Here is a 12,237-nt window from a genome sequence, read left to right as displayed (position 1 = left end):
GAAAAGGCTCAAAAGCATCAACATTTGTGTCAGTAGGGAGAAACATAGGGATGGGGCAAGCATTCCCACCCTAAAATATTTAAAAAATCTTCAAAAGCTTTCTTTTTTTCCTCTCCTAGGTTTTGCTTTGCATTTTCCCCCCCTCTTCTATTTTGGTATTACCAGGGTATCGGATTCATTCCTAAGAGCCCCTTGTCCAAAAAAAAAAAAAAAAAAAAAAAAAAAACTTTTTCAAGTTTAGGAAAAAAAAAAAAAAGAAAATCTTGAAAACAACATATGTTGTATTACAAGTCCCACGCACTGCAGAACTTCAGTAAAGAAACTATATCTTTATTTATATTTATTCAAGTTACATTCACGGATATAGTTAAGATTAAAAATGTAATTAAGTATGCTTATAATATAGCATTAATGTTTACTTATGTCTCTGCGATGGATCCACTTTCCCATTGTTTATCACTTCCAGGAAATGCTTGACCATGGAAGATGGCGGATGATCTTCTAAGTGGAATCATCATTTCTATTATTTGTAATTGGTTGTTTGTTATTGTTTTGCAATAGATAGGCTCAGCGAGAACACGCCTTTCGGCGTTTTCTTGCTGATTCCACTTGAAAGTCGCCCGTCAAGGTATGACGGGTGAAAATTGTTTCTACTCTTCTACATTTGAAAGAAGCAATTGCCTGTTTGGTGATATTTTGATGGTTAAAATTGTAACCCCAACTCCAGTGGATTAACCCTTAACTCCGATGGATAGAGCTAATTTTCAACCACTTTTTTGATTCTTCATTCCCCTAAAAATGACTGTCTTACCAGTAAACCTGTTACGTGACTGGATCGAGTTCAGCCTTGTCACAATAAAGCCTTTCTCTTTCTCTGCACGTTAAACATTAACAAAGCATATTATCAAACTATCATGCCGTGGCACGAGTTTCATTGTTGAAACTCGCGGTTACTCGATCATTGGCTATTATTTATATGAGGATTTTCAGCTTCAAGGCGATCCGCCATCTCTCCGTAGTCAAACTGTATTACGTGTCAAGAAGTGATAAACAATCCTGGGGCCTGAACGAAGCTCTAAGGGGACTCAAACCATAACAATAATTAGACTATGCAAACTAAAAAAAAAAAAAACTGAATTTCAACTGAGTAATTTATTAGGCGAGCACTCAGTTCAATCGATGAAATATTTCCGCGGAAAAAAATAGATCACCGATATTAAAAGACTCGGATGGAAGCGAAAGTCACCGACGAGGTATTTTAGAATATTGACCGCACTCTTGAAGCCACTAAACCGTTAGCTCACCTGCTGAGTCATCCAATGAACTAGGAGCTACTTCCCTGGCTACTTCCAATGACTGACAACACGGGAATACAGATATGAATAACCACTGCATCGCCAGCGGCGACGCCTTAGGCGACTTTGGCGACAAAGCGTGCCGTTCTGACAGAAGCCAGGAGCAACCCTCTTCTCCCATACGAAACGAGAGGTGTTTTCCAGAAGGGAGCTGGAAAAACGCGCGATCGAACGAAATCTGCCGAACGTCGTTAACCCTAAGCTTTAAAAAACATCGATTTAGTGAATGGATGATTCATATTGTGCCTTCGATACACGACATTTGCGTTCTGCTACATTATGAGTGAAAATTGATTTAGTGTATGTGTTTGTGTGCTTTGATCGTCAATAATAATAGCACTCCATCACAAAATTTATATTAAAATGCTATTTTGTTATGAAATAAATTCGAACCAAATAAGATAGAAAAAAAAACATGGGATTCATTTTTAACAAGAAATTATGAACGATTGCTGCGAGAGTACTGGATTACGCAGTACTGTGGCGGTACTATTACGAGCCGGCACACGATGACTGCACCCGTGCTGTCTGAGTACTGCCTTTGGGGTTGGTACGGTGTCGTGCACGATGCTAATTTGTTTCAAGAAAGCTTGTCTGAATGGATGAAAGATAAACCTCTCAGTATTTTGCAACTAGATCCTGCCGATCGAGCTGTGCTGAGAATTGCAGGTGAGCTTTTACTTTTCACATGGTTTCGTTCATTTTAGAAGTTTTTAATTCATTTATCACGATTAGAGGCTATCCAAAGATGATGTCACACTTTTTTTTTTCAACATATTTGACCCTCCCCCCTCCCCCAACGGGCGGATCCAGCTTCTGGGGCGGGGAGTCATTTCCCGGAGGAGGAGATCATAAGTCAGTTTTGAACACAAATGGGGATCTGTAGCAAATTTCTCGAAACATGCCTCCAAAACGCAACTTTAGGGGGGGGTTATGACACTCCTCTGGATCCGCCCCTGCTCCACCTTTTGTCACACTTCATTTTAGCCCCTCCCCTGTCACATTGCACGCTATAGGTGTTACACGCTACATTAACATAATTATAAAACAAGCGTTGATTTCAACCAAAAGGTTTGGTGTCACACTGCTTGTCACCTCCTCCCTCCCGTTTGTCACAAACTCAACTTACGACCCCCTCCCCTCAAAGTATGACATCATTTGTCGATGACCTCAAAGAGAAAAAACTGTAGTAATGTAATTACTGCTTTTCAGTGCGCTAATCAATATTTTCTTTATTTTCAAAAATAAATAAATAAGAACACTCGACACACGATATAATTTGCTACGCGGTACGTTGTAATCTCACGCGCTATACATTTATTTAAAATTCTTCCACGTGTGTAACTTTTTCTGTTCACCGTTTTGTGTGATGAATTTCTGATTTTGGCTTGTTGTTTTTTATTGAGGTTAATGAATTGTTAATGGCTATCAGTACTTTTTTTTTCACCATGCAGAGACGCGGCGTGGCGTATAGTCCAACACGGATAAGTTGACTTCCAATTCGTCGAGTCTTTAAAAGGGGTCTAAGGACACTTAACCTTCAAAATATTTGATTTTCTGGAAAAAAATATATGTTATGGCTAATTTAAATCTGAACAATTTGATACCTTATTTATTTCCATAGGCAAAAACTTTTCAAGTTATCGAAAAAATGCGTATACTTTCCCCGTAGAGATTTATGTTAACAGCAGCTGTTTAAGCCTCTTTTTCTCAGGTTGCGTTTTCTCAGGTTTCTCGTTTTGTGTGCGTTATATCTCATAAAGTTTCTTATATATTTAAGTAAAACTTTTTGTGCATGATTTTCTGGTTTAGTTTTATGATCCGAACCTCAATTTATTTATTTTTTAAAAATTATTTAATTTATTTTTAAAATTTTATAAGTTAATATCAAAATTTTCCAAAATTTTGGGGGAAAATATTGTTTTATTTTGATACTAACTTTTATTTTTAGTTAAAATTTAGGTTCAGATCATAAAAATAAACCAGACAAACATGCATGAAAAGTTTTGCGGAAATATATAACAAACTTTCTAAGATATCATGCGCGCAAAACGAGAAACCGGCACTTGAGAAAAAGAGGCTTAAACAGCTGCTGTTAGCATAAATCTCTATGGGGAAAGGTTACGCCTTTTTACCATAACTTGAAAAGTTTTTGGTGTATGGTAATAAATAAGGTATCAAATTGTTCAGAATTAAATTATGCATAAGATATATTTTTTCCAGAAAATTGAAAATTTTGAAGGTTAAGGTTCCTTAGACCCCTTTTTATCTGTCACTTAGACGATTTTATTTGTCAAAATTGGGATGAGGAAAACCGATTTGCCTTGCTTTAACGATAACTGTCTTTGTACCTATCCAGGAATGTCCCTTCTTTCAACCAAACATCAATGAACTCTTTCAAAGTCAAGCATCAAGTTACCAGAGTCACACTATACATCAAACGCAGTTCTCTTATATTTGATAATAAGTCGTAAGACCAGATATCAAATTAAGTATAAATGAACATCGAGAATGGAATTTAAAAGTCTACTAGATCAAAGGAAATCACATGTTGTGAAAAGAGTTGAGTAATAAGTTTGGTTAAAAGTTAATTGATATTTTCCCTCCTCTGAGGCTTACAAATTGGGTCTTTATCTTTTTCTTTTCCGTAATATTTTGCTATAAATAAGTGGAGCACACTTCAGATGCAAATATCCTATAAAAAAACAAAAAAAATTACCGAGATGTGTCTGAAATTTAGCTATTAAAATAAATATATGCCGAGGCGGTGGGATGGGATGCGAAACTATAAATGTGACAAAAACACCGATCTACCGATTTTGCTTTGAATAAAAAGTTCAAAAAACTGCACCTGGTAGAATGTTTTGCCGCTGAACATCTGCTTAATTCTAAGGAGCCATTCATTAATTACGTAAGGGTCCCGAGGGGGAGGGGAGGTTGGAAATATCTTGATATAACCTTACTTTGGGGGGGGGGGGGCGTGTCAAACCCATTCTTACGTAATATTTTCCAAGTCGACAGTTTATATTAGAAATCACACGGTCAAGTAGTTTGGCAGGGATCATATTTCATTCGCGCCTGGAAGGTAAAAAACGAATTAGGATGAGCTGTTTTTTATTTGTTTTACAAAGAATGAATAGTGTAAAATGTAATGAAAGAATCACACTATGTAAGGCTTGTTTTATTTTTAATTAGTATCGCATCATATACAAAAAAAAAAAAAAAAAAAAGTCGAAAAAACTTTCAGTTTAATTCCAACTTTTTAGTAAATATTTCTTTACAGAAAAAGGTTAAATTTAATACTAGTGAATTTAATAACGATTCCAGTGACGTAAGATTCGTTATTTTATTATTTTGAAAACCGAAATGGAAGAATAGGGGGGAGGGGTTCGAAAAATCTTACGTACCCTCACATGGGGGAGGGGTTAAGCTTTTACCAAAATCATCCTTACGTTATTAATGAATGGCCCCCAAAAACTTGTGCTTCAACTGCTTCAATGACACTAGGGGCTGTTTATAAATGATGTCGGATGTCACCTTTCTTTTCCAATATTTATCAACACATCCCTCCTCGTGTAACAAAGCGATAGCCTTCCCCCCCCCCTTGTCACATGTCACGTGATTTTTCATAGATTACATTTTTTAAACCTGTGTCCACCTATCTGCGCGTGTTGTGTGGGTCTGTACGTGACCGTCGCTAGGGAAGTCCTGCTCGCTAGGGGACTGAGTCATCACTTTGAGGGAAGAAGTTCAAACCTCCTTGAATACGCGAAGTAGAATCCGAGATGTTTTTGCATTTGACTCTGTAACCCTATCTCCTCTTAACTGTTAATATTTTCCAAGTCGATACAGGTACCGTTGGATATAGTATATCCGGAGGAAGCCATTCCGCCTCGTATCATCCCTCTAAACCATTGGTTCTCAACCTGTGGGGTGCCCCCCAGTGGGTGTAGCAAAACTTCAAGGGAGTCACGAGTGTGCAAAAGATAGAACATAAATATTAATTTACTCAATTTTTGCTCACATGTGAACATTAAATAAGTGTCAGTCCTCTCATTAATGTTGTGACAGTGACTGATGCGCACGCCAACCCCAACCTAGATGAGATCCTAGATTATCTCAAAAAGAAAAAAAAAAGTTTCTTAGATTTCATATGCTCTAATAATATGTTCAATGTAAAGTTTTGTGCAGGAACGTTAAATTTTGTGAGTGAAATTATCTGGATTTTAACTTATTATTAGTGTCCGCTATTCTAATCAGATTTAGCTTCCTATTGTGCTACTTACATTGACCACATATGGAGGGGGTGGGGTGCGTGACCTCATGTCAGTGCTCAAAGGGAGAAGTAGAACCAAAAAGATTGAGATCCCGTGCTCTAACCTATTACATGCTGAAGATATTAATAGAAAACTATATGCCATTAAAATTATAAATTGTCTCCCGGGTTGACGCCAAATGTTCCAAAAGAAACCCCGATTCGGTTGCCAAATTTTGCCAGAAATTGCCAACAGTGGCACCAAACTTGATGAAATACAATCACCAAATCACAGGTGGTGACGTGGCCGAGCCCCCTAAAGTACACTGCGAAAGCGGAGTTGTTATTGAGACGCCGTAGGGGCGAAGCTCTCGAACTACACGACCAAAGACGAGGTGCACCAAGCCGTCGCAGGCGGCGAGCAGGGTTTTACGAGCGAAACGAGCTGGAGTGGATATTATAAAAATTGCGTGATGTCACATTAATCGTTACCCCCTCCCACCCTATTGCCCTAAACTGCCACAATTTCACGAACCACTTCCCCCTTCAAAGAGCAACATCATTAATTTGTGGACACCCCTTAAAATTTTCAAAGCTTGCTTTTTCCGCCACAAGTAATGAATTGGGATTATTTTTTTTTTTTTGGATTGCTTTTCTAGGTATTCGTCAAACGGGAGTTTTCTTCCTGCAAATAACTAGATACAAAATATAAATTGGAATTTAGAGGAAAAATAGAAGCTACTGTTCCCATCAGTGGCGTATATATGTTTTTTTTTTTGGAGGGGGCCCATTTAACCAAGACTGGCTCCCCTCCCCACTTTGTTTTTTTAATTTCAATTTCTGAGGGTGGGGAGCAACAGGGCCCTAATCTTCTCCTTTTCGAGCTGGGGCAAGGACTTCATACTGTCGTACAGTGACGCAACGGGGCCTTCTGCGGAAAGCTTTAGAAATTGAAATTTTAAAAACGCCATTTTAGGCTATATTTATTGACGTTAGTGTAATGAAAGGAATGGGACTTTAAGTAGTTACTATCGATTAATTAAAAGAAAAAGGGCGAAATCCATCATCACTCCGCCCAACTTTTCGAAATTGAAGTTCTAAAAACGCAGTTTCAGACTAACTTCATTGATGTTACGGGCAGGGCGGTTCTGGGACTCTCCCCAAAAACAATTTGGAAATTAAAGTCCTAAAAAATGAAGTTTTAAGGACAGATTGAGTAATACTACGATTTAAATGCTCTCCACCTGAAATTTTTGGGAAACTGTAGTTTTTTTTTTTTTTTTTTTTTTTTTTCAGATTTTATACGGGAGCAAGGGCGCCCACATGTAAAATTGTAAGGGGGGCTTAGATATTTTCCCCGCGGTTTAGCTGGGTATTTTCCCCATGGAAACCGATTTCAAGACAGATAAGAGTCATTAAAATTTGAAATTTTTAATATCTCATTCATTAATGCCTGGAGAAGAAATGTTTTTACATTTTTAAAAAGAAAAAAGTACTACAAGCAAGGAAGTTCTAATTTCTAAGGTGGGATCGAGCCCCCTCCCTTACCCCTCTCTATGGGCGCCCTTGTACGGGAGCAGTCAGACCCCCGTCCGAAATTTTTTCGTAATTGAAGTCTTAAAAGCGCTACTGCAGATTATATTTGATAACGTTAGGGGTTCTGCCATTTTTCAAAATTGAAGCTCCATAAAAGCAATCTTAAACGATTTTCGATGCTTGCAGAAGGCAAGGCATTTGATATTGTCCCCTGAAAAATTTTCGACACTGAAGCCCTTAAAACTAGTTTTGAGAAGTTCTTTAATGGTTTAAGTGGGTGGTGGGGGCTTGCAAAGAGTAGCATATTGAAGACTTTCTTATTTTTAGACTGACTAGAAAAAGTAAACTAAAGAAAAAAAATGGGACGAGAGGGGGGGGGGGGGGGGGGTAAAAGAAATAGGTGATGAACGAAATAATCTTATTAAAAGTCAGTGACTTTTGAATTTTTTTATTTTAAGGCTCTTTTCAATAGCAATTCAGATTTTTTCCCAACATTTGGCAATCTTTGGAAAGGAAGAGTTCCGGAATACTCCTCTGAAAGGTAACACGCAATTTCAGGTTGTCTTTGAAAACGTTCAGAGGTGAAAAGAGGTTTCCGGGATCTCTTACTCCAAAACTTTTCCAAATTGAAGTGTTAAAGGCACAGTATCAGATGGTTCGGGAACCTTCCTCCAGAAATGTTTTGAAATTGATGTCTGGAAAACGCCTAGATAAATGCCTCTTTATGACATCAATTTCTATCATTACTCCAACCGAACAGCTAAAACTTATTTTAAATTTCTTGCAGGAAACTAAAGTTGAGGAGAGAAACATTTTGAAGACCCTTCTTTTCAGACAAACTAGGAAGGAAAAAAAAGGGGGGAGGGGGTGAAAGAAAGAGAGGAGAACTTAATTTGCTAAACAATAAGCTGCATCTGTTTTTTTTTTTTTTTTTAATTATTTTCTCTCTCTTTTTTTTTTGAAGCTAAAAGTTTGGAAATTATTTGTGAGCAACTAAAACCAAAAATAACTACCTTTAATAATTTTTTCCCCAGATTTTGGAAGGGGCCGGGCCCCGTCAGCCCCTTCCTTATATACGCCCTTGGTTCCCATGGATGTGAAGTCACCGAAAAGTAAAACATAAATTTCTTCTCCGAACAACATCAAATACGTACAGCATAAATTTTGAGTGCGCTGATCTAAAACACACCGTTAAAAGGAAAACGAGCTGATGTGTGCATCACATGACTTCCTTTTACTCCAATTTAATGTCACTTTCTCATTATTGGCAGTTTTAATATGATTCAATAGTTTACTCTCTAAATATCACCAACAGTGGCCAAATTGAAACCAGAGTTTACTTTTTTTTAAATCGCCAAATTTGGCGCCAAGTTGGCAACAAAACTTGGCGAACAAAAAACTGGCGATATATTGCCAAGTGTCCGCCAAATTATAACACCACGTGAGTTTACTTTGAAATTAACAATGATTTCCACCCAAAAAGGGGCAAAAGACCCCCTTTTAAGCATACGAATGCAACCAAAAAAGGTGCACAACTAGACTCCACTAGGAGTCTACGTACCAAATTTAACTTTCTAGGACATTCCGTTCTTGATTTATGCGACTTACATACACACATACGCACATACATACGTATATACAGATGTCATGAGAAAACTCGTCGTCAAAATGGATATTTCGGGTGTCTGTACGTTTCTAGGCACATACCCACGTGTGGTCGGGTTGAAAAAAAACCTCAACATTCATTTGGGGATGAGCAAAATGGAAATTAAGGCTGATTTTGTTGTGAAAATTTTTTCGCGAATACAATACTTCCTTTTTTGGAAAAGGAAGTAAAAATGAGATTAATAAATAATCTCATCTACGCGAGTTTCGAGGGGGGTAGGAGTAGGATTCCATTTTACGGTAAAATATTTCTTAAATTAGAGGCGTATCAAGAGCAACCAAACCAAGACTCTTAAAAAAAAAAAAAAAAAAAAAAAGCAAGCAAACACGCCGTCTTGGAAAATGAGTATTTAAACTGATGGATAAAACATCGTCAGCTGAAACACGATCTGACCACAATATTAAGCTTTGGAGTCTCTTGGGATTAATATCGAGTTCAAGTCATATGTGTACTAAGATTAAAATGTTTGAAAACTTGCTTGCAAAAACTCTTGAATCCATTACTAAACATAGTTGTTTCTTACAGCAGCATTTCAATTAAAACATTTCAATTGTGAATACATTTGTTAACACACCCAGGGGTGTGCACAGGGGGGGGGGGGACGGAAAAGAGACACCTGTTGGCCCGAGCCTGAAGGTGGCCCGAGATTTTTAAAATGAGGGGGGAAATATATGAACGGACGTAGGGGTAAACTATATGGAGGGTGGCCCTTGAACGTCATCTGTGACGGGCTCCAAAATTTCTGTGCACGCTCCTGAATACACCAAGTCAATCTAAATTTCTAAATGACAGACAACTTGGCCAACAATCAAACAGCTAAGATGCCCTGAAAAATTGATATCACTCACGTAGAAATGAATTCTTTCATTCGTCCCCCCCCCCCCGGTTTATTCAAAACTTCTTTCGCGTTGTGTGTCCTCTTTATCTTTATCTTCTTTATCTTTATCTTTACTAATAATAAAGCTGAATGTCCCTCTGTCTGTCAGGATCTCTGTGACGCGCATAGCGCCTTAGACCGTTCGGCCGATTTTCAGGAAATTTGGCACAAAGTTAGTTTGTAACATGGGGGTGTGCACCTCGAAGCGATTTTTCGAAAATTCGATGTGGTTCTTTTTCCAATCCAATTTTAAGAACAAAAACATCATAAGATGGACGAGTAAATTACGAAATTATCATAACGTGGAACCGTAACAAGGGTACAAGCCAATTGACGAGGAAATTTACCGTACATTATTTGTAAATATACAGGCGAACCAAAAGATCTTTTGATTTTCTATTACGGGCAAAGCCGTGCGGGTACCACTAGTTTATAATAAATGTGACAATGTCGTGAAAGTGTTGTATTGCGTAGTTTGGGCAAACCTAACCCGACAGGTGGCAGTGCCGTAATGCTGTGATTAGGATCTACATACTCTTTATAATGCTGCCAAGTTAGGTTTGCCTCAGCTATAGATATTACTAAAAACATTGTATCAACGTTAAAAATAATCTAACAGCAACAAATTGCAGATACGTGTTTCGGGGTTACTAGCGTTGCAGGAATCCCTTTTTCTATCCCCATAATTATACTTGCATCCATCCATCATTCGCAATACTAATAATATAGTATTTTTCAAAATAAAATCAAGCATCTTTCAAAAAATTGGCCCTCTCCCTCTGTTTGGATCTAGGCACTATAGTTTGGAAAAGAAAAAGCGCGGTTCTTTCTTGTGTAGAGTATCGCACAGCTGAAAAAAAAAATCGCTGGTGTTTGTTTTAAAATTGTTCTGCATGACTGGTCATTATTATTCAGTTCTTTTTTTTTGCCATTTATGTGAATATAGTCACGAAATAAGCGGCTTTGTGGAGCTTAATGTTTCGTCTAAGAGTGCTATTGTTGGTTCAGGCCAGTATCTCTCATCTTAATGCCTGTAAAGAATTCCAAACAAAATTTACTCTTATTCATTTCGAATTGAAAATGGTTTCACGATTTATTTTTATGAAAGACAATGACCATTCTCGGATATATTATAGAATATATTTAAATTTAATTTTCTGTTTTTAGCAGAAAAGATGAATGTCCTCACATAATGAAGTTTAGAAACTTTTAAATATCAGGCATGCGGCAGTTTTGATTTTCACAGCGTTTCGTAAATAATGGTAATTTTGCGCTTAAAAAAAAAAAAAAAAATCTGTTGCAATTAAATGAAATGATATCTTTCACTTCAACGAAATGAGTGATGGTATTTTGAGAGTAAGAAGATTATATTTGTTGAAGGTGCAAATGAATGCAGTACGGGTTTTTTTTTTTTTTTTTTTGTCATTTTTGTCTTGAATATACGATGAGCAGTCAGCAGTGCCGTAGCCAGGATTTCATATCGGAGGAGTCCAAGCAGGCGCGCCCCAATGAAAATTCACTGAAGGCCATTGCGACCATCCAAACATTTCCTTACTCGGAAAATTTAGTCTGAAGATTTGAGAAAATTATCATCATTCTAGAAAAAATGGAGTTGTATTCGGTAAGATTATCATCATTCGGTGGGATTTGGAGTCCCATTCGGCAAATTGGAAGTTTTTGCCCTCCCGAAAAATTGAGTTTGGGGCGCCCCCCCCGAGTTCAAGAGAAACCTAGTCCAGTAACAGATATCCTCACATTCGATTTTGCTTAAATCCTCTAACAAACAAAAAGTTCTGGTTCTTAAAACGTTTTACCTCTCCAACACACTTTTAATAGGACTGACCATGCTTTTGCTTTGAAATTGCTTCTTACGAGGAATTACACTGTAAAGATATTTCGAAATTCTATTTTCCATATATATATATATATATATATATATATATATATAGTTTTCTTGAACCATGCTAGCAGGAAAATACAGTTGGCTCTCTGTTTAACGACGCTCTATTTAACGACGGCTTTTCACGGTCCCAGATGATCCACTGTAATGTTAAAAGCATTCTATTTAAGGACGCTTTCTACTTAAGGACGATTTTTTGTAGTCCCTTGAAAGTCGTTAAACAGACAGTCAACTGTATGTGTGAAAAAAAGTTGACCTTTTCATTTTATGATTCTTTTACTTACTTCGGAGAAGGTGCAGAACCCCTGGGTACTCCCCTTGGCTATGCCACTGACGATTAGATATAGTCAACATCTAACGTCAACAAGGTTCTGTCCGCGACATGGTATGTACTGGGGCGCCCCGAACTCTACATTTTTGGGAGAAGGAAATTCTCGATATACCAAATTTTACCAATAACACCGAATTTTACCGAATGATTGAATCCTACATCCTTATGGGGAGAGACATCTGACATCATTTCAAGATAGGAATTTAAAAAAAAAAAAATAATAAATAAATAAATAAACAGTCAATTGCAATTCTGTCTCCCGAATTCCCCGAAGATTTCCCGAATCGTCATACAATAATATGCCGAATAAATTAATT

At 37.4% G+C, this 12,237-nt stretch overlaps 1 protein-coding gene across 1 annotated transcript in view; it reads left to right on the top strand.

The window, feature by feature from the left end:
• Window positions 1–1,490: 1,490 nt before the first annotated feature.
• Window positions 1,491–12,237, top strand: part of LOC129216046 (dystonin-like) — a 446,756-nt gene continuing 436,009 nt past the window's right edge. Inside the window, exon 1 of the mRNA XM_054850190.1 lies at window positions 1,491–2,024. Coding sequence (XP_054706165.1) covers window positions 1,865–2,024 — 160 coding nt within the window. The 5' untranslated portion in view covers window positions 1,491–1,864. The remainder of the gene's footprint in view (window positions 2,025–12,237) is intronic.

This window comes from Uloborus diversus, chromosome 2 (genome assembly GCF_026930045.1).
Source record: "Uloborus diversus isolate 005 chromosome 2, Udiv.v.3.1, whole genome shotgun sequence".
Lineage (NCBI taxonomy): Eukaryota > Metazoa > Arthropoda > Arachnida > Araneae > Uloboridae > Uloborus > Uloborus diversus.
This window is presented reverse-complemented; position numbering and strand designations above follow the sequence as displayed.